This window comes from Mustela nigripes, chromosome 5 (genome assembly GCF_022355385.1).
Source record: "Mustela nigripes isolate SB6536 chromosome 5, MUSNIG.SB6536, whole genome shotgun sequence".
Taxonomy (NCBI): Eukaryota; Metazoa; Chordata; class Mammalia; order Carnivora; family Mustelidae; genus Mustela; species Mustela nigripes.
Window position 1 is genome coordinate 69,199,066 of NC_081561.1, and position 24,121 is coordinate 69,223,186.

Sequence of the window (24,121 nt, forward strand, 5' to 3'; positions counted from 1 at the left end):
CAGACTAAAACTCAGTTATTAAGAAAAGGTATTCGTAATTCATTTTCAGGAAAATTAGATAAAAGAAAATGGCCTTTAGAAAATAAATCAGTAGGGTCACTTCAGTAGAACAAGCCTTATGAAATCAGTTTAATTCAATAGAGCATGTCTGAATTGGGATATGGGTGGGCCCTTTACCTAAGGTCCTTTTCAAATAAAGTCACTGTCTGAAGTTACCTGAAGGGGGGTAAGCCACCTAAATTAATGCATAATTTCTCTGTGTGCACAAAGTTAGGAAAAAGAGAGGAGAGGGGCATTAATAAGAAAAGATCTTTTGATCAGAAAGAGATGGCGATGGCTTTTACAACTGCAACCTTATCAAACATTTTGTAGCACCTTTCTATAGGCATTTGCAAACAGAAGCGAAGGTGTGAAAGTAGGTAACTGGAAAAGTAAACAAACCTCTCATGTGATTAGTTCTATAAGACTGAACAGAGAAAACATACCGCATGTCACTGAGACTAAAAGAAGGTATGTGGACACAGGAAAAAACAGAGCTCAGGGTACTTCAAGTTTAGAGACTAAACTAAGCCAGGAAGGGTTTTTCTTAGCATAATCAGCAACATGATGGGTTTCTGAGAAAGACAGGGTTATATTTCTTTAACCATTACTCTATAAAACTCTATAAAATACTGTTTTATAAATTAATATTTGGCTACTAATGCTCACTGTTTCTAAAGTGTTTTATTTCTGAAAAATAAAAGCATAGGTTTCTTCAAATACAGCAATATAAAGGGCTTTTAGTTTAGATGTTAGCTTAGCAACCTAATAACAATAAAATTGCAGGTTCTGATTTCTTTTGAAACAGGATTCAGATTTCACAGAGTCTGAATATATAAAATTAAAGTACTGACACAAGAGCTTATGTGTTCTAATTCACAAATGATATCAATGAATAGGTTATTTACCATTGAGGGCTTATTGTGTGTTTATGGGCCATACTGAAGAACAGTTGACATAAAATACTAGGCTCAGCTATACAACATAGTGATTCAACACTGATGAACACTAGGAAATAATCACCACGGTAAATCTAGTTACCATCCGTCACCATTCAAAGTTATTACAATATTATTGACTACATCCCCATATCTTGTCTTATAACTAGAAGTTTGTACCTCTTAATTCCTGTCACCTTTTTTGCCCATCCCTCCCCATCTCCTCCCCTCTGGCAACCACCAGCTTGTTCTCTGTATTCATAAGTCTGTTTAGATTTTGTTTGTTCATTCGTTTTGCTTTTAAAATTTTCTACATATAAGTGAAATAATGCAGTATTTGCCTTTCTCTAACTTATTTCACTTAATAGCCCATAGGTCGATCCATGCTGTCACAAATGGCAGATTTCACTTCTTTTTAATGGCTGAGTAATATTCCATCACTCAGATTCCACAGCTTCATTATCCATTCATCTATCGATAGACACTTAGGCTGCTTCCATATCTTGGTTATTTTAAATAATGCTGCCATAAATGTAGGGCTCCATGTATTCCTTTGAATTAGTTTTCGTATTCTTTGGGTAAATACTCAATAGTGCAACTGCTAGATCATAGAGTAGTTCTATTTTTAACTTCTTGAGGAAACTCCATACTGTTTTCCATAGTGGCCGCACCGGTTTGCATGCCTACCACCAGTGCAAGAGGCTTTTCTCCACATCCTTGCCAATGCCTATTGTTTCCTGTGTCACTGATTTTAGCCATTCTGATAGGTGTTAGGGGATATCTCATTCTAGTTTTGGTTTGCATTTCCCTAGTGATAAATGATGTTGAACATCTTTCCATGGGTATGTTGGATATCTGTGTGTCATCTCTGGAGAAATGCCTGTGCATGTTTCCTGCCCATTTTTAATTGGATTATTTGTTTTTTTGGGTGTTGATTTATATGTTCTTTATATATTTTGAATATTAACCTTATATCAAGATATGTCATTTGCAGATATCTTCTATTATTTCCTTCATTGTGCAGAAGCTTCCTTTTTTGATGTAGACTCAAAAGTTTATTTTTGAGTTTATTTTTGCTTTTATTCCTTGCCTAAAAGGAACCTATCTAGAAAAAAGTTGCTATGGCCAATTTGAGAGAAATTACTGCTTGTGCTCTCTTTTAGGATTTTTATGGTTTCAGGTCTCACATTTAGGTCTTTAATTCACTTTGAATTTATTTTTTTGTATGGTGTAAGGAAGTGGTCTAGTTTTCCCAACATCACCTGTTGTGGAGACACTTTCCCATTGGATATTCTTTCCTGCTTTCTCAAAGATTTATTGACCATATAACTGTGGATTTATTTCTGGATTTTCTATTCTGTTCCATTCATCTGTGTGTCTTTTTTGTACTAATAGTGAAATGTTCTGATCACCACAGCTTTGTAATGTAACTTGAAGTGTGGAATTGTGATGCCTCCAGCTTTGCTTTTCTTTTTTAAGAATGCTTTGGCTATTCAGGGTCTTTTGTGGTTCCAGCCAAATTTTAAGATTGTTTTTTCTAGCTCTGTGAAAAATGCTGTTCGTATTTTGATAGGGATTGCATGAAAATCTGTTCTTCCAACCCATGAGCATGGAATGTTTTTCCATTTCTTTGTGTCATCTTTAATTCTTTCCTCAGTGTTTTAAAATTTTATTTTTTCAGAGTACAGGTCTTTCACCTCTTTGATCTGGTTTATTTCTAGGTATCTTATTATTTTTGGTGCAATTTTAAATGGGATTGTTTTCTTAATTTCACTTTCTGCTGTTTTGTGATTAGTGTATGGAAATGCAACAGATTTCTGCACATTAATTTTGTATCCCGTGATTTCACTGAATTCATTTATCGGTTTTAGCAGTTTTTTGGTGGAGTCATTCAGGTTTTCTCTATACAGTGTCATATACATCATATCATATCATCTGCAAATAGTGAAAGTTTTACTTCTTTCTTCCCAATTTGTATGTCTTTTATTTCTTTTTGTTGTCAGACTGCTGTGGCTAGGACTTCCAGGACTATACTGAATAAAAGTGGTGAGAGTGGACATCTTTGTCTTATTCCAGACCTTAGGGGAAAGGCTCTGTTTTTCCCCATTTTGGATGATATTAGCTGTGAGTTTTTCCATGTACAGCCTTTATTATGTTGAGGTAGGTCTCCTATAACTTTGTTGAAGATTTTATTGTGAATCAGTATTACACTTTGTCAAATGCTTTTCCAGCATCTACTGAATTGATCATATGCTTCTTATCTTTTCTTATTGACATGATGAGTTTTCTGTATAAAATATCATGTCATCTGCAAATTGTGATAGTTTTACTTTTTCTTTATCAATGTGGATGCCATTTATTTTTTTCTTATCCAACTGCTGTGGCTAGGACTTCCAATACTATAAAGTGGCAAGAGTGGGCTTCCTTGTTTTATTCTTGGTCTTAAAGAAAAAGCTTTTTGTTAAGTATGAGGATAGCTGTGGGTTTGTCAAATATGGCCTTTATTACGTTGAGGCATGTTCCATCTATACTCATTTTATTGAGTTATCATAAATGAATGCTGGTTTTTGTCAAATGCTTTCCCTGCATCTGTTGAGATGATCATGTGATTTTTATCCTTCATTTATTAATGTAGTAATTACTCTGACTGCAGATATTGAATCATCCTTATATCCCTGGAATAAAACCCATGTGATCATGATGTTCAGACTTTTTTCAGTGTATTGTTAAATTTGCTTCATTAATAATTTGTTAACAGTTTTTGTACCTATACTTATTAAGGATAATGGAAATAAGGCCTAATTTTGACTAAAGAAACTTCCTTAACTTTTTGGACAAGATTGAGAGACTACAACTTACTGTATAGGCAAATTAATGGTTTTTAAAGGAATATGACTTTTTTGTTTTAACAATTTCTTTATAGCCTACCAGTTCTTTGGTAGTTCCACAACCAAATAAAGGATTAAGAGCAATCTATATCAGTAACAACTACATATGGGGAAAGTCATTGTTAGTAAAACTTCATTTTTCTATCAAATATTTATCTTAATTATGACAAGGTCCTTAGAAGAAATTGAAAAATATGGTATAAAAAAAGAAACCGAACCAAAATTAATTACACTAAGACTATGTCAAACTAGTGTTTTCAAAAGAAGGAAATAATGAATATGGGGAGATTTCAGCATACAATTTAATTCCTCCAATAATGTCTCTATTTGATTTAAATCTCTTTTGCATGATCTGTCCGTCACTACTTTTCACATAGCCTTTGGGGCTGTATATAGGGAAAGGTATCATTTTAAAAATGTCGCCAAATTTAATTTCATTGTGAATTTTGTATATAAGGGAGAAGAAGTGTAAGGAAAAAAAAATGTGGTATTAAGAAAAAAATAAATCCTGGATATATATGTGTCTTTTGTAGATCCAGCCTGAAAGAGGAAAATTAAAAATTTGATGAAAGACTTTTATAAAAGTTCAAAATTATACTAAGTGATTACTGTGGTTACAGCTCAGTAGGACCATGCTAAATTTATTTAACCGCTGTTAACTATATGACAAAGCAGATGGTGTATTAGTCTCATCATGAACTCAGCATTATGTTGGGAGACAGAAATAAAATGTTGGCCTTATTTTAACTGTGTAACTGGGGTGTATGTTTAATCATTCTGACCCCCAGAAGAAGTCAGATTCTAGAAAACACAATGAAATAAAGCAATATATAATTTGGAGGCAAAAAATGAATTCTTAAGAATTTGAAAGCTGGTGATTATTAGGCTGTTGGATTACCCTTGAACATATATCATATTAAACTTACTCTTTGTTCCTTTTCTTTTTCTTCTTCCATAGTTTGAAATGCAAGGACATGTGCTTCTTTTAAAGATTTATGTCTCTGTTGATGTTGTTCCTCTAACTCTTCAAGCTCTTGTGTAAGTCGTTGTCGTTCTTGTGTAAACTGGGCTTGCAGTTGCTGCAAAGAAGTCTGAGACTGGGAAAGCTGCATTTCCAGATTCTGTTTCAGCAAGGAAATCTATGCCACAGAATGGTACACAATGAAGAATAAGTACAAGGCATATTTCACAAATTGCCAGTCTAAGGGAAAAAAGCATGTCAACAATATTAACTATGGTAAAATAATTGCCTTAAATAAGTATCCACTTAAAATGTTTTAAAATATTTCATAGATACTTAATATTTAGGTATCACTACTTTAAAATCTATTTTTAGTAATTATCTTTAAAAATAGACTGTTTTAGTGGTATTAAGTTTGTTGACTCTCTAAAGAACACTGTAGCCCATGTTTAGGAATATACCTATTTGTTACAATGAACACCTATGTTACACTGCAATAAAAATTTATAATATGAAATAAAAATGGGACAACAAATGTTAATGTATTTATTAGGTTATGGTTACCTCAAGGAGATAGTATAAAAAGCTAAACTGCTTATTTGTGAGGTGGTAAGGTTGAGTAGTTAAGAATGTGGGCTCTGAGTTAAAATCCTAGCTCTGCCACTTGCTCTATTAATACTTCACCAGGGTGTTTCAGTTGAAGAGTGTTACTACACATAGTTCACTTAGAATGGCCCCTGACATGTAGTAAATGCTCAATAAATATTAACTAAGATTATTTGGGAATTTAAAAATTACTCTTTAACAGATTTATCCACTTATAACTTAGAATCCTTATGTAAACAAAAAGGATTTTCACTTTTGAATTTTGATTTAATTCAAAAGATTTGCAAACCTTCAAGCTTTTTAAAAACCACAAACATCCCCAAATCCTCTATTTATAGCCTCGCAATGACAGGTACTCTTCTTTAATTAAGGAAAGCTAATCTGTTACTCCTTTTGTACACAGACATCACGCTTAATATGTCTGCATATTATGTGAATTGCAGAATAGAAATATGAAACGCTTGTATATGTATGTGTGTGTATATATATATTTTTTTCCACATATACATTTGATATAACCATTTAATTTTATCTATTTCTCTTCTCATAAACAGAAAACTGTAACTTGGAATTAGATTACTCAACCATATTCTAATAGAAGTCTGAAGCTAAGGAGAACATAGGAGAAGCAGATAAAAGTTGTCAAATGTGTTCCAGTCAGTAATTTAAGACACATGTTTACACACAAGTAAAACACTTTCTATGGCCAAGAAGGCTAAGGGAGAAAGGACACTATAAAGTGAGTATACGTAAATGGGAAAAGATTTTTTGATTGATGGAAGGCAGATATAGGATGCTTCAGATGTTTCACAAAGGAAAAAGGGTCTGGGTAAGAAAAAAGGGGAGAATCACCACAGATGCAAAAAAACAAGAAGGAAAAATAAGGACAGTGTTACAGCAACAATTAAGGCCATATCTGTACAGCTGGAAGACTAAGACAAATTATACTATGTGACTTACCATTTTATGCAAAGAAAATCAGAATGAAATGAATATTAGGAACAACCCAGAAAGAAAAAGTAAATCATAAAAGGGTAAAGGGCAATAAAAATGTGTGTTTGTAAACACTAATGTGTAACTGGTAGAGTCATTTTCTTCCCAGCTAGCTGGTTCTTGAAATAGAAAAGGCACCTGCCTACCCTACTCTCTTCCCAAGTTCAACCCTTGTCACAGACCCAGCATGGGGACCCATGTGGCTGCCTTGTCTGTGGTGAAAACTTTTAAAAAACATATATGGGAACATTAGGAAAAGACTATGTTACATGTAGAATAATGATTGATATTGTCAAAGCTACTAATTGGCCCCTGGCTAAGTAGGGACAAAAATCCAGTCAGTGAACAAACTACTCATGAAGCTGTCTACCCTGACAAGCATTTGCATTGACTCAAAGGGAAGGGGCCCGTTTCTCCAATTTGCACACAGTGCTACATGCGCTAGTAGTAGCCCTGGGTCCAGTACTCCAGTTAAGTGTGCACTGAGGGATAAGCCAGTCAGTTCATAGCAGTGTATCTGATTTTCTGCAATAACCGGTTACTTCAAAAATTCACTGCATTTGTGGAATTTGAGAAAAGGCAGAGGATCATAGGGGAAGAGAGGAAAAATGAAACAAGAAGAAACCAAAGAGGGAGAAAAACCACAGAGGACTCATAATCTCAGGGAACAAACTGAGGGTTGCTGGAGTGGAAGGGAGTGGTGGGAGAGATGGGGTGGCTGGGTGATGGACACCGGGGAGGGCGTGTGCTATGGGGAGTGCTGTGAACTGTGTAAGACTGATGACTCAAAGACCTGTACCCCTGAAACAAATATGTGTTAATAATAATAATAATAATAATAAAAGAGCTCTTATATGTTAATCTGACTACAAGTGGCTCACACTTTAACTATTTAAGGATGAAACCTATGAAGAAATACAACATTTAAAATGAGGTATTATAGTCGTATAGTTATATATTTAAAATCAAAGCACACTTTCAAACCTCTCTAGCTTAAATAAAATATACTTAAATATTTTACTTAATATTTTATACTTAATATACTTTACCGTGAAAGAATTCCAAAGTATATTTTTCATTTTAGGATATAAGATTAATCTTTGCAACTATGCTGGATAAAACACACGCAAAAAGACATTATCATGCAATGTAGTGTTCAAATACACTTGGTTTAGATATTCTGTATTCGTAACTTTGAAAGCACACCAAAACAATATTAAGGCTATCTAAAATCTCTGGATTCATGCTCAAGACCATTACATGAATTATATGCAGAAAGCCTTTATCATGCAATACAGCATCAAAACTTCTTTGTTGATTTTATAAATAAATTAGTAGCACTGCATTAAATTGTCAGCCTTTATTCAACATGAAAATTACATGGCACTTTAAAACAGAAATAATGAGCAAAGCAATGTAAAATGAACTCCTGTTTTATAGCTGTAATTTAAGCAGCTGAATTTAGTATATTTTATGGAAATACATATTAATATACAACTTCATTAATTCAAAATAAAAGAAAACAAAAATAGACTATGTGTCAAATAGTCTGGGCAATCTTGTTCAGTATTTTTTTTTTTTAAGATTTTATTTATTTATTTGACAGAGATCACAAGTAGGCATAGAGGCAGGCAGAGAGACAGAAGCAGGCTCCCCGCAGAGCAGAGAGCCCAATGCGAGGCTTGATCCCAGGACCCTAAGATCATGACCTGAGCCGAAGGCAGAGGCTTTAACCCACTGAGCCACCCAGGCGCCCCTTGGTCAGTACTTTTATTACAAAATTATAGAAAGGGATTTGTTGACTAAATGAAAATTGTTGTTCAAATTTTATGTTCAAAGTACGTAGTATATGTATTAGTTTCTACACATTTGTTCTAATTTTAAATGTTAATGCTTTTTATTTTGTTGGTTTTAAATAAACCAGAAGAATCCTTATTTCAAAAAAGAATTTTAGTCCTCTGTTAAAAATTCATACCACAGGTGTTTAATATACATTTTATAACATATTCTACTGATTGACAGATATGAAGTACTTTGTAAATAATTTTAAAGGCCAAAAGTAATTGCCACTCTGATCTCTACCATTTAAAATACTGATGTCTTTTTGAAAATAGTGCTGTAAAATTTTCAAAAACATGAAAATTAATATGGATATTAATATGTGTACATTTTTGTAGAGAAAGGAAAGCTTTACCTATTTACTACAGTCAGTTTCACAAGGATTCTGTCTCTTCACAGCGGTGCATGAAAAAACACCCTCAAAATAGAATCAAATCTGAGTTACCGGATCTGATAGGATGTCAGCATGGGACATGGAATTATGTTAAGTCAAAATATTTATCATTTTTGACAAGAAAGGTCAACGCAAATTCTTAGAAAGTCTAACCATATGATATTCAGTTCAATACTTTGAAATATATAGGGCAACATTAAAAACTGCTAACAGAGGCTTGGAGGACAGTAAAGATAATTTATTACTATGTCAAAAACTTAGATAAATGTTCACGTAAAATGTTTGAAGGTCCCTGAATATTTTAATTCCTTTTTCCCCCTTTTGAACCACTAATTTGCTATTTTTAAAGAGTCTAGCTAAGAAAATAAATTTAAGTGTAGGGTAATTATGGCCATTCTGAGAAAATTCTGAATTGTTCATAATTTCTTGGTATTTTTCTAAGAAAACCTATGAAGTGAGTTTATCAATTAAGAACCACAGCAATGCCTACTTAATGTCCTTAAGCTATTTTGGTAGTATGTTCCCACTCACCCCTTCATTCTTTGTTGAAAAAAATTAGAAAGCTTTTATAAAGGACAAAGGTATCCATAACCACTTGTTTTTTAGAACAAGACACTCTGTAACAGAAAACTTGCATGGAAGGCTGGGAAAGAATGTGTGGAAGGGGTGGGGAGATGCTCACCCTGCTCAACAGCACTGACAAGATGGTATTTTGTTTGGATGATGACAGAGTGGAAGAACTGATCCTCAGTGACTATGTTACAAAAGGAAATTAATTAATGGGAATTTCATTGTGTCACCAATCCCTTTTACGTTTTTTGTAAGAGATGAATCAAGGTGTTCCCTTTCTAGTTACTAACATTTAACTTCAATTTAAGATAGTTTTTCATTTATAACTATTTAAGAAAATGTAACTATGTTGTCACAAGTATTCTGAAATACAGTTAATTCTGATAATAACCTTATTTATAGATTCTTACTCCTACTCCAGTTAGTACATATGGTTTATATACAGTGGTTCTGGTTTAATATAGTGGCCCAAATTGTTACTATATGTGAATTTCTTTTTTTAATTATGTGAATTTCTAAATGTAGCCTTATTTCACCAACACTGAAATATCTTTGTTGCATATTTTTTAAATATATTTTTAATGGTGTTAAATGTATTCATGTATTTATTTTTTTATTTTATTTTTAATAAAGATTTTATTTTTAAGTAATCTCTCCACCCAATGTGGGCCTCGAACTCACAACCTCAAGATCAGGAATCCCATGTCCCACCAATGGAGCCAGCCAGGTACCCCTTTGTTCATGTATTTCTAATTATTTTTTACACAGAAAACAAGGTTTAATATTAAAAGTAGACAAAATGTTTTCTATATAGTAGAAAGAATTTAGAAAGGTATGACAAAATAGTTTCACTCCAGAAGTATCAAAATTTCACAGAACATCTCCCAACTCAAGCTTTGATTTTCTTAAGACAGGAGTTGGCAAGCTGTAGTCTGTTTTTATAAATAAAGTGCTACTGGAACATGGCCACCCAGATTCACTTGCATATTGTCTACGGCCACTTTCATCCTACCACAGCAGAGTCAGTAGCTGCCAGAGAAACTGTGTGGCCCACACTGCCAAAAGTAAGTACCATCTGGCCCTTTACAGAAAATGTCTGCAGACCTCTGCCCTTGGATATCAAGAAAAATATTCAAGGATGTTCAGCTCTGTTATTTTTAAAGAACAACTTTGGGTATGGTAAAAATAAATCTCATTTTTTTCTCTTCATATTACATATGAAGATTTTAAATGTGTGTTTACATTGGAATATTACTTTGAAGTTTAATTTCTACATATTTAAGAACAATAGCTTTGCCAATTCATAGAAAAGGGATTTGCTTCATTTCACTTAAATCTCTTAATAATTACAACATCAAAATGTAAATTATGTTGGGAAATCACATGAACCTTCTCAACTAACACCTGTTTGATACTACTTTCTTAAAAAAATAGTTCAACAAAAGAAAAGCAAACGTACATTTATTTGCATTGTTACAACAGTCAACTAGTTTATAGTTTTCAAAAATATTTTTAAAGTAAACTTTAAATAATGAATTTTTATTCATGAGAGGTAAAATCTTGCTTGGCTCTGTAATAAAAATATACTCATTAATACAATGTGGTAGATGTATGCACATACACAAACGAATGGCTGAAAGCTTTTGTAACCCATATACAAAACATGACTTACTGAATGCAGAAGTGTATTTTTTATATCATAAGTTAAAGCTTTAAAGCAGTGATGATATTTATGCAAAATCAAAAGTGCAACATGCCCTTGTGTACAAACTGTAAGTGCCGCTCACTTACATTGTTGATAGATTTATGCAAAGCTTCACCCAGAGAGTGCCGCTAGGAAGAAAAAAAATCAAAGGAATAAAGGGAAAACATTCAGAAATCAACTAAGTGAAAGAAAGAGGGATATAAAAGGGAGAGTAAAACACAGGACATTATTTATAATATGCTCAAGAAAAAATAAATTGAAAACAGTTCTGAGAAAGGAATTAGACAAAATAAAAAAAAACAAGACACACAATCTAAATTATCTGTAGTCCCTTAAAACAGTAGCTGATGTTTGTGGGATGGCAGACTTACCTATGCAAAATACTGAAGACCAGTGCATATAAATCAAAGTTCAGCTGAAAAGATAATGGTATTGAAGGATCTAGAAGAAATATTACTGTTCTAAGTTGCTCCCAGAAATCTAAAGCTTTATCCTCAGTACTGATATAGAATGCTCATGATAGATTTCTCAAGAGAAATGAGCAGATGAGAACTCAAACACTAACTTTATTGTCTGCATAATTTGGAGGCCAAATATTTAATCATTAAAAATATATGAATATTTAATAATACTCTGATTTTATGCTTGGGAGAAGAAGAGATGCCTCTATAATCCTATTTTCTAGGATATATTCGGCAAAATTGTTTATGTTCTGGGTTTATTTTTCAGAAGTTCATTGCAATTTTGAGTAATATAAAGCAACTGGAAAAACCCACACCCTCTCTTTTCCCTAAATATGGGGGAAAATGTGATTTCACTTTTAATTGCCTCATTTTTTTTTTTTTGCTTCCCCAAAATAGAAAATAGTATTTTAAAGCTATATTAGTAATTTAAGTAGAAAAGTTCCTGTGAAATAATTTTTGCTTTGGGCATTAATCAAACTTTCAGACAGAAAATAATCCTTTTTTCATAATGTGATTATTCCTTGGCGTATTAGAAACTAAAACTTGTTATCTGGTAAATAATTTTTTACTAATAATTTAGACTAATACAAGATGTAACTTAAGATATAGTATACTAGAGTTATAAAAATAATTTGAGAGAAAAGATTAATTTCTACCTGGTTATTCTATAGGTTCTCAATTTAAAGTTTCTCATACATACTACATAAAATTATGTAATGCATAATGTACATTTTATATATACATACACTTTTTCTTTTATATATATAAGTTGTATTAATTCTATTTACTTTCTCATACTTAATATTCCTTATATACTAATAAAACACTTCTCCAGACTTTATAAAATGTATGAAAACCTAAGGGATTTTTAGTTGTGTTTTTTTGTTTTTGTTTTACCTCTTTGTATTTCTCAGAACTGATGTCCTTGTAATAGAAGTTAATTTAAAATGTATGGCATTTACTTATGAGGCAGATTTTATTTTTCACTCTTTAAGTAAGGTATCATCAGACAAAAATATGTGTGTTACTTAGGATTCCTGAGCTAACTAATAAAAACGAGGCTAATATGACAGATCATAAAGTGGCATGCAGGTCTTCCCTTAGGAATTCTTGATCTTAGATTTAAAACAACAGAAGTATATTAAAACACTTGGAATCTAAACTCACAGGGGCACTGCCTCCATTAACTCACTGTCACAAGCTATGGAAATAGCTAAACCAAAAGAAACAGTCCTTGAGTGGTGACCTGGGGTGACTCACATCACTGACCTGGCTGTGCCAGTGGGGAAATGCACTAGCACTATGGGGTCATGACCCTTATTGGTTAATATATAAATGAAGTAAGATTTTTTTCATTTAGGAAGATCTTTATTGGAGTACTACTAAATTGCAGGAAATATCTTAAGTAGATACAGAGTGATATAGAGAGTTGAATAAGACAATAAAACAAATATACAAAAAACAATTAAAAATAAAGAAATAGTTGATTAAAAACTATGATGGGAAAAAAGATTGCTTTGATAGAAAAATGACTAGAAGTGATACTGGGTTAATCATAAGAAAACGTCTGTAGGAAGGAGTGACATTTCAACTTGGAATCAGTGAAAAAGCCAGCCATGAAATGTGATGATCCTATGATCCTGGGTAAAGTGTAACCAGGCAAAAGGATTCGCGAGCACAAAGACCTTGAGGTAGAAGTGAGCTGGGAGTGAGTGGATGTGTGTGTGTGTGTGTGTTGGGGGGGAAGGTTTGTAAGGATGACATGAGATGGGTGATTTTTGCAGGGGCCAGATGGCTTATGGTCTTATAGGTCCATGAAAACAAAAAGCCTAATTCAATGAAGTATCTTGAGAGCATTTTAAGGAGGGGAACGGCAAGATCTGATTAGTCATACAAGATTACTTTGAGTGCTCTGAAGAAAAGTGAAGGGAGACTATGAAAATGGTGGCTTGGCCTACTGTTTACTACGGGCGATGGAAGCAGATGAAGCTGGGGTGTTCTGGAGGCGGAATAAACAGGATTGAAGGATAACATGAGAGAGAAAGGAAAGAGAAATATCAAGGAGAATTCTTCAGTTTTTGTTTTGGTAAAACGAGCAGTGCCAAGAAGTGAAGATGATGGGTTGGGGGATGGTGAGTAGGAATCAGTATTTGAGTCAGACATGCGGAATTTGAGATGCCTGTTAACCTGCCATGTGATTCTGAGTTCAGGTGAATATATCAAGGCTGGAGATTTGACTTTGGAAGTCACTAACATTTGGATGGTATGTATGCCACAACTCTAGATGGGATCCCCTAAGTTGAAAGAATACTTGCTGAACTAAAAATCTGTATGCAAAAATACTACTTGGCAAGCATTCTATATGAGCAAGATCCATGTTAGTAAAAACCGATGCTCTATATAATAGTCAATTTGTTTCAAAACATCTTAAACTAGTCAGTTTCCAAAATGAGTGAAAAGGGCCTCAGCACATCCCCTTCAACTGACAGCGCTCAGATACCTCAACATAGAAGGCTTACTGAATGTGTCTCAGGACTTTTTTTTTTTTTTTTAAGATTTTATTTATCAGAGAGAGAGAGGGAGCGCGAGCGAGCCCAGGCAGACAGAGGCAGAGGGAGAAGCAGGCTCCCTGCCGAGCAAGGAGCCTGATGTGGGACTCGATCCCAGGATGCTGGGATCATGACCAGAGCCAAAGGCAGCTGCTTAACCAACTCAGCCACCCAGGCGTCCCTGTTTTCAGGACTTTTCTTGAAGGATGAATATAATCAGACTTTCACATAAGTGAGAAAGCTAACTAAAAAAGTTGCTGCACTTAATTAGAAATTTAGAGCTTTGTTTAGAAGAAACCATGCTCTTAGGAGTCATCTCACTGTTCTAAACTTGAGTTTATTCATTTAGAAAATAGCACAAAGTTTTACATGTTTGCAATTTGTAAACATATCAGTATATACATACTGAAATCCATTGAATTACCAGCTTTTGGAGAACAAAGACTATGTCTTATTCAGAGTTTGTATCCAAAGTCCCTAATGGTATGTGGCAAAAAGTAAATAGGTCAATAAAGGCTTATTTCAAAACTACATGAATGATACGAACTTTTATTTAGGTTTTGCTGCTCCCTACCTTACTTTTCCTCTCCCCCATAATAACAGAAGCAGCAAAGAAAAAAGTTCAGTTAAAAAGAAAAAAAGTTATTTAGAAAAAATACATACATCGGTATTATGTAGAAATTCTGTAGACAAGGCCAATAGATTCTAAGACTTAGAAATGTATCCCCAGAGAAATGAACGAATGAGTATACCAAATATACCAAATATACTAAATATTTGTCCAGAAAATATTAATCTGAACAAAGATTGCCTAGAGGGAAAAATATTCATTGAATGCACCTAACTTGTCCCAGTATAGTCTATTCTCCATAGTGTAACCAGAGTTCTGAAATTGTAACATTTGGATATTTCACACTCCTGATTAAAAGCTTTCAATAGCTCCTCACTGCTCTGTAGACCAAGTCCCAGCAAACCCCCAAGTTATCCAATCTCCCCAACCTCCTGGCTCTCTGCTCTCTAAGCAAAGGTATTTGGGGGCTGCCTGAAGGCCTTGCACATATATCCCCTTCTGCTCAGAATGTTATCTCCTCTTCTTAGCCTGACTCCTGCTTCTCTTTCAGGTCCTAGGTAAAGGATCCCACAGTCAAAGAAACCTTCCCCAAATTCTCATACTGTGTTTGGTCCCCAGGGTACACACGCTGTGTACCACAGTTGTAATGAGTTAATGTGTCAAACTATTATTTCTATTTGTCTTCCTTTCTAGATTATAAGCAATGAAAAGGCAGAGATCGTTATGACTCCATTATGGGTTTAGCACACTACATGTCAAATCGGAAGCACTAAATTTTTGACAAATGTCAAATGCCATCAAATGTCAACAGAATAAAATTCTCATTACTAACATAAGAAATGTCATTTATCAAATGTTTAATTTCCTTGAAATAATATTATACTGATCTTATACTGTAATTAAGGTAAAATATGTTAAAGCTTAATAAAATGTTCTAAAATTCAATTTAATATATAATGGCAATTTTTAAAAAGATTTTATTGGGGCGCCTGGGTGGCTCAGTGGGTTAGGCCGCTGCCTTCGGCTCAGGTCATGATCTCAGGGTCCTGGGATCGAGTCCCGCATCGGGCTCTCTGCTCGGCAGGGAGCCTGCTTCCCTCTCTCTCTCTCTCTGCCTGCCTCTCCATCTACTTGTGATTTCTCTCTGTCAAATAAATAAATAAAATCTTAAAAAAAAAAAATAAAATAAAATAAAAAGATTTTATTTATTTGAAAGAGACAGACACAGCAAGAGAGGAGTGGGAGTGAGAGAGGGAGAAGCAGGCTTCCCACTGAGCAAGGAGCCCGATGTGGGGCTTGATCCCAGTACTTTGGGATCATGACCTGAGCTAAAGACAACCACTGAACAACTGAGCCACCCAGGTGCCCCTATAATATGGTAATTTCTTAAAGCAAATTATGTAGTCTTTTTAAGTATTAATTACAAGGTTTTCTAATATCTACAGAAAAGTAACCAACAAACCTAAGTTTTAGAAGTGAAAAATCACAATTTAAATAATTCTCCTAAAGACAAAAAAAATCATGAATAATTGTTCAATATTTAAACTAAAGTAGTAATAACAGGCATATAATAAATGAAATTAAGGTGAAGACAAACTAATATGTTAGATAATTCTTTTTTAAAATTTTTTATAAACATATAATGTATTTTTATCCCCAGGGGTACAGGTCTGTGAATCGCCAGGTTTACACACTTCACAGCACTCACCATAGCACATACCCTCCCCAATGTCCATAATCCCACCCCCTTCTCCCAAACCCCCTTCCCCCAGCAACCCTCAGTTTGTTTTGTGAGATTAAGAGTCACTTATGGTTTGTCTCCCTCCCAATCCCATCTTGTTTCATTTATTCTTCTTCTACCCACTTAAGCCTCCATGTTGCATCACCACTTCCTCATATCAGGGAGATCATATGATAGTTGTCTTTCTCTGCTTGACTTATTTCGCTAAGCATGATACGCTCTAGTTCCATCCATGTTGTTGCAAATGGCAAGATTTCGTTTCTTTTGATGGCTGCATAGTATTCCATTGTGTATATATACCACATCTTTTTGATCCATTCATCTGTTGATGGGCATCTAGGTTCTTTCCATAGTTTGGCTATTGTGGACATTGCTGCTATAAACATTCGGGTGCATGTGCCCCTTTGGATCACTACATTTGTATCTTTAGGGTAAATACCCAATAGTGCAATTGCTGGGTCATAGGGCAGTTCTATTTTCAACATTTTGAGGAACTTCCATGCTGATTTCCAGAGTGGCTGCACCAGCTTGCATTCCCACCAACAGTGTAGGAGGGTTCCCCTTTCTCCGCATCCTCGCCAGCATCTGTCATTTCCTGACTTGTTGATTTTAGCCATTCTGACTGGTGTGAGGTGATATCTCATTGTGGTTTTGATTTGTATTTCCGTGATGCCGAGTGATATGGAGCACTTTTTCATGTGTCTGTTGGCCATCTGGATGTCTTCTTTGCAGAAATGTCTGTTCATGTCCTCTGCCCATTTCTTGATTGGATTATTTGTTCTTTGGGTGTTGAGTTTGCTAAGTTCTTTATAGATTCTGGACACTAGTCCTTTATCTGATATGTCGTTTGCAAATATCTTCTCCCATTCTGTCAGTTGTCTTTTGATTTTGTTAACTGTTTCCTTTGCTGTGCAAAAGCTTTTGATCTTGATGAAATCCCAATAGTTCATTTTTTCCCTTGCTTCCCTTGCCTTTGGCGTTGTTCCTAGGAAGATGTTGCTGTGGTAGAGGTCGAAGAGGTTGCTGCCCGTGTTCTCCTCAAGGATTTTGATGGATTCCTTTCGTACACTGAGGTCCTTCATCCATTTTGAGTCTATTTTTGTGTGTGGTGTAAGGAAATGGTCCAATTTCATTTTTCTGCATGTGGCTGTCCAATTTTCCCAGCACCATTTATTGAAGAGGCTGTCTTTTTTCCATTGGACATTCTTTCCTGCTTTGTCGAAGATTAGTTGACCATAGATTTGAGGGTCTATTTCTGGGCTCTCTATTCTGTTCCATTGATCTATGTGTCTGTTTTTGTGCCAGTACCATGCTGTCTTGATGATGACAGCTTTGTAATAGAGCTTGAAGTCCGAAATTGTGATGCCACCAACGTTGGCTTTCTTTTTCAATATCCCTTTGGCTATTCGAGGTCTTTTCTGGTTCCATATAAATTTTAGCATTATTTGTTCCATTTCTTTGAAAAAGATGGATGGTACTTTGATAGGAATTGCATTAAATGTGTAGATTATGTTTTTAAAAGTAGATTTTTAGTCATATATTTTACCTAATATATCCAAAACATTATCATTTCAACATGTAATTATAGCTTATAAATATATTAGTGAGACACTCCATCTACATTTCGAACTATTTGAAACCCAGCAGACATTTTACAGTGACATCTCAATTTGGATGAATCTCATTTCAAGTGCTCAATGGTCATATGTGGCTAGTAGCTATCACCTTGGACAGCACTGGTCTAGAAATCAGAACACAGTCTGCAACAGCCTGAAGAGGCTGGCTTCTCAGCTGCTCTTGACCAACAGCACTTATTTTAATCTCTGTTGCTTACTCATGACATTGCCCTTTCCAAATGAGTGCGAAAAATTCTAAAATCTCCTGTGATGAAGAATCAGTATGTCTAAAACCAAACTTACCATCTCGTCACCCCACTTGCCCTCAGTTAAGTGGTTCATGACCTCCCTGTCTCAGATAATGCTCTTTTTTTTATTATTCTGGCTTTAAATCCTGAGGTAACTTTAACATTTCTTTCTCCTTTAGCAAAGTATTCCATCAAATCCCGTGATTTGTTCCTTTATAGTTTTTCTTGTAGTTTCAGTGAAATAAACTTAATTCAGGTCCTAAATGGGTAGAATTATTTGTACTTCATGTATTTGACAACTTTGTCTTCAGTCACTATGCCTCAGTTTTCATACATTCCATTCAACAACTATTGAGTGCTTACTATATTCCAGGCAGTTTAAGCAGCTGGGTATGCAAATGTGAACAGTACACACAGAGATCCATCTTTCACGGAACTACATTCTAATAGGGAAAAGAATCAGTATGAGGCTATGTAGAAATACATGCTCTGAAGAAACACAAAGAATAAGAGGACACAGAGTGATGGAGGGTGCTATTTTAGAGAAGGAGGCTAGGGAAGATCTTTTTGAAGAGTTAGGATTGAGCAGAGAGTTGAACAAAGTAAACAAAGTAACAAGCCATGAAGATCTGGGGAAAGTGGATTCCATGTGGAGGGACTGGCAGGTGCAAAAGCCCTGCGATAGATTAAGTTTGGTGTGTGTGTGTGTGTGTGTGTGTGTGTGTGTGTGTGTGTATGCCAGAAACTCCAAGTCTTCCAGTAGGATTACAGAAAAGGAAGGGAAGAAGTGACAGGAGATGATGTTGGCAGGGGAAAAATCATAAGGCTACTACAGGCCACAGTAAAAGTGTGGATTATAACCTAAATGTAAAAGGTTTGAAGCAGGAGAGTAACATGATTCAACTTAATATTTTAAGGGCATCACTCTGGCTGGTTGAGAAACAATATGAAGGTGGCAAGAGAAGAAGCAGTTCCATCTGCAGCGTGGGAGAGAACTGCAAGTAGCTTGGATAGGGTGATAGTGGAAATGGGCAGATCCTGGGTGTACTTTGAAGGCAGAGCAGCAGGAAGTGCTGATGGACCAGCTGCACGTTGTGACAGAGAGAAGGCTGAGCAGTAGACGGAGGGCAGTGTCTAGGAGGAGCAGTCTAGCTTAGGTTGAGGGGTGATGGTTGGGTGCATGATGTATATTCAAGAGTTCTGTTCAGACACTTTGGATTATCTGAGATGTCTCCATTTCAACCTCACTTCAATATCACAGCCATATTAAGCTGTGATAAAACTAAACTAAGCTAAACTAGAATAAAATAAAAAATTTCAACATGTTAGTCTCCTATCCATAACCTTACTGAGTGAACTATCAACTCCTATGATTAGAAGCAAAAATTTTTCACAATGACCTATCTCCCCAACTGCCCCACCTCATTTTTCTGTATTCCTCATAATGCCTGGATTATGAGTATATTCAATAAATGTCAAATGAATGAGAACATTTATGTTCATCCTTTACCCTATTTGAAAGTCACACTGAAGTTGATCTCTTTAATAAAATTTTTCCCAATCACATTGGCTGTGTCACTCTTTTTCTACTCTATACTCCCACCCAGTGGTATATTGATAAGTACGTAATAGCTCTCTGAAAAATAAAGCCCTGTTGTGCAACAAGTACTGGTACTGTGGTGTAAATACTCCCACCATCATGACTTCTGGCTACCAACATGTCCCATAATATGGAGCTGAGAAAGCCTGCACACAATCAGGGCTATGTGAGCTGGCCGGAGCCAGAGCCAGCACTTCACTGTTCCTAGAGTACAAACTGTCCAGACCATTTATGGTCACTCATGCAGAGGGATTTTTACTGCAGGTAAAATCCTATCAGATTGCAAATAATGTGGAGGCTAAAAACTGTGTTACATACATACACAGTGGCTAACCAGCTAAATAACCTTTGGGGCCTCAAAGTTCAAAATGTGGAGTCAGACCCAAACTCCAGAGTCCCACAGTTCTATATGTGAATGTTGTATGTCTCCCAAATTGCTCAGTCCACTGCTCTGAATGCGGGAATTAGAATATTAAGTCATCAGACCAGACCCAAAATAAAATTTGCCTTGAAAAAGGTGAAATAAAGGAGTATATGATATTTTAGGATCATAAACAGAAAATATAATCACAGAGCACTCTGTATACTTGCTTTTCTTTAGACAGAGTTGAAGAGTAAAAATGTAGTTTTTTTGCTCTAAAGGAATTCAAAGATATACTGGTTAGCCCAGGAAGTGTAGTTTTGGACTAAGGGGTAGTCATTAGACAGAAAAAAAGAACACAATGAAACATTTAAGGAAAACTAAAAATATGAAGTTAGACTCTGATCAGAGCACAGAATAAAAATAACAGCTTTGGGAAATTTTGATAAAATAAAGAACATCTGTTTGAAGAAAAATGAAACTGTTGTGCCTTTCTTTGCCCATTTCTTGATAGGGAAGTTTAAATCAAATTTAACTTTCAAGAGATTAAGGTCACATGAAAGATAAATTATTTCTTTTTTGCTCTAAGCAGAATGAAATACAAGTAAACCAAAGCACAAAAATAGCCGTGTTCAGTTTAGTCAGAAATAGTTAAAATCTGTGAAAACACAGATCCTCTGATACTTTTCACAATACAGGTTTCTGCCTAAAGCCTGGCTGTTCCAATTTTGTTCTCCACTCTTACTCCTTAAATGACCCAAAGTCCAAGGTAGATCTGTTTTCTCTAAGGGCAGAGGAATGCTGGCAGTGCTAGGAACAAGGGGATGAATGAGGCCAGTAGTAGCAGTAAATAGAATGAGATGGTTGTAGGGCTTGGAGCTGGGGGAAGACAGCATGAGGACCAGGACTCAGAAGTCAGGCAAGTGGAAAGTAGGAGAGCAGGTACAGCACTCTGGCTCTAGGAATCCATCCACAATATCAAGAAAACAAGATCCAAAGGGCCAAGAAGGATGGAGGGGGTTTTGTCCATAACAATGTTCCATTAAAAAGACTGCTAGTCCTGCTGGAAGTTTAGGTCTTCTGACGTACTTAGAAAGAGTGCAACTTTGATCACATAATGCCCACTTTCACTTCAGTGTGGAATCATTTGTTCAACAGTTTTCCTAATTTTCTTCAGGTACAGAAGATCCTGAGGTGTAACAGCTATTTGCCAGTTTATCTATGGAATGTGTAAGTCTCCTGGGTTTTCAAAGTGGGGAGAGGGGAAGATATTGTCATTTTGGAAATGGGACTGATGGCATAGAGCAGAACAGAATAGCTTCATCTTTGGAGACAATTCCTGGTTATACTTATATGTACAGTTAATCTGCTTTGAAAATTGATCAAAAATTATTTCTGTAAAGTTGGCAAAATTGGAACTATTATGTAATAAATTACTTTACGACAAAGAACTAAAATAATAAGCAAAACATTATGTTCTCTCAGGAATAATCAATGCAAATAGATACTAAAAAAAAGTATCAGAGAAGCATGGATGAAATCTGACAATTTATTATAAGAGAGATTACATGAGGAATGAAATAATTTAATAGAAAATAAGTGGGAGAATTTGTAGGTCCTCTTTAGAGTGCCAAGTTCAGCCAAAAAATGTCTATGTCAATACTATGTGATTAAAAAACAAGGCAGACTTTCAGGGGTGTTTTACATCTTTATCATACAACTGAACTAATCTTTTTAAGTATAGAACATCATAGTAGAGTAGGACCTCTCTACCCCAAGAAAATATGTCCTTTTAGGTCTCTGAATAAGAATGTAAAATAAGTATACAGAAGGTAACCAATAATCAATGTGAATCTGGTGCCCAACTTCTAGTGAGAGTGGTTTTCTTTTTTTTATTTTTGTCTGAATTTCAAAGGTTTCAAAAGTTCATGTATATATACTTTCTTTTCAGGGTAACATTAACTATTATGAAAGGCCAGACACAAATCGGCAGGCCCCAAGTACTCTTGAAAGATACTGCATATATGTACCCTCTGTAATAAGTTATCTTACAGAAAGCCTATCCTGTTTATTTTGAAATTCATCATGATCACAAATAGAAAGATAATAGTAGATTTCTCACACTAAATTACAGAGCTGCTTCTTGTCTAAGTTCTGCACTTGCTTATCAACTAGTGACTCATGCAGTCAGTCTTATTTAATAACGGGCTTTGCAGAAAAGTGCTAAGAACTCAAAATTTAGAAGTTGTGTAAATGAGTGAAAATTCTTTTAATTATAGTGAACATGGACATAAGTGAACCTGACATAAGAAGACAGATTTAGGACGTAAGACAGACTTAGAAATATCACTACCTTTTGTTTTGATAAACACTGTGAAGTGTAACAGGCAACACCCTTTTGCTGAGAAAGAAGTAAATTGCTCAATTCTAGTATGGCTTTAGACAATCAGGATGCATTTAATAAATTTTACCTTCTGGGGCCCAAGTGATAGCTAATGGATTTTATACTTTCAAAATATGGGTAACTTTTCTATTTAAAAATCTCTATAATGTGTTCAGTTGAAATATTAAACCAAAAACCTATAAATTCTTCTCAGAATTTAGGACTGCATATGAACATTATTTAGTACAAAGTTTTTGCAAGTTAATGAATATACCTCCTTGATTTTATACATTTTTAAAATTTAAAATTTGCCCTATGAAAAATAACATAATACAGTGAATTAACACACAATGTTTTATAATGTTTTCCTGGCTACAGAATGTCAAGGAAAATGAACCTTCAGAATGTAAAGACTATTAATTACCTGGTTTAAGAGATCTTCTACTTTCTTCTGCCATGAATCTCGGGCTGCATTTTTCTCTCGCTCCTTTAACTGCAAAAGTTGAGACATGGCTGACTTTTTATCCTCTTCATGTTGAAGTCTTAACTCTTCACGAAGTTTAGAACACTCCTGTCTAAAATAAAAGGAATGCCTTTATTTTTAAAGAGAATTATTCCTCTCAGTAGCTATCATATAGTTATTCACGGGTTTTTTTTTTTTTTTAAAGATTTTATTTATTTGACAGAGAGAGATCACAAGTAGACAGAGAGGCAGGCAGAGAGAGAGAGGGAAGCAGGCTCCCCGCTGAGCAGAGAGCCTGATGCGGGCCTCGATCCCAGGACCCTGAGATCATGATCTGAGCCGAAGGCAGCAGCTTAACCCATTGAGCCACCCAGGCGCCCATTCACGGGTTTTTTAAGTATTCAATTGATTCTCCTAAAAAGTCAACTCAGAATAAAAGTTGATTATTTTTTTGGTCAGGCTTATAGGACTGTAAGGTAAGGACTGTAAGATTTTAACTTACAGATCATTTGTTCATCAGTTATTAATGGCAGAACAGCTATTAAAACAAATAAATCTTCTGACTTGAGGTTAGTATTTTATAAAGAAAATAAAATCAGAAAAAGTATTGAAGCAGAAAAAGAAAATAACCATTTCTCTGCATCTAATCAGGAAACAAATTCATTAAAAATGCTGTCACTATTATTTTAATGATAAGACAACACATACCATATAATAGAAAAACATTTTTGCACATCTGTATTGATAAGATTACATTACAGAGTACAAAAGGTACCTAAGGTTTTCAGTCCATTTTATTTCTAAGTCATGGGCCATTCTGTCCACTCTGTGCTTCTCTTCCTCTTTCATGGCAGCAAGTGTTTCTTCATGCTGTTGCCTTTCTTGTTCTAGCTCACCCTGAAGAATAAAAACTTTTCAATGAAAACAAGTCTTCAAAAGCAAAGTCATTGCTGGTTATTTCAAATAAGCAGAATGCTTGCATTATAACTTAAATTCCTATATCATAATAATTGATAGTGCCATCTACAATGATTACTGGAGATTTTCGGACAATACAGGGCATATATTTTATATTTTAAATGTCCTTTTGCAAGCTATGTTTCATTAAGACTTCTAATTTTACAAATCCTTTTAAATAGTTTAAAGCTAGCATAATTAATAATCTTAACTTTCCATATCATGGGTATCTATT

General features: G+C 34.9%; 1 protein-coding gene across 6 annotated transcripts in view; it reads right to left on the minus strand.

Annotated features, from left to right (window-relative positions):
* The window catches only part of FAM184A (family with sequence similarity 184 member A), a 116,467-nt gene that overhangs the window by 20,182 nt on the left and 72,164 nt on the right, over nt 1–24,121 (minus strand). For 4 of the 6 annotated variants that reach the window (XR_009404455.1, XM_059400630.1, XM_059400632.1 and 1 more), the window contains exons 8-11: nt 23,705–23,826; nt 22,891–23,041; nt 11,020–11,061; nt 4,792–5,004 (exon numbers count right to left, since the gene is read on the minus strand). Coding sequence is in view for 5 of the 6 variants with exons in the window: in XM_059400630.1 (XP_059256613.1) it covers nt 4,792–5,004; nt 11,020–11,061; nt 22,891–23,041; nt 23,705–23,826 (528 nt within the window). In the remaining variant the exon portion in view is untranslated. The remainder of the gene's footprint in view (nt 1–4,791; nt 5,005–11,019; nt 11,062–22,890; nt 23,042–23,704; nt 23,827–24,121) is intronic. The other 2 variants (XM_059400631.1, XM_059400629.1) reach the window with 1 other exon arrangement.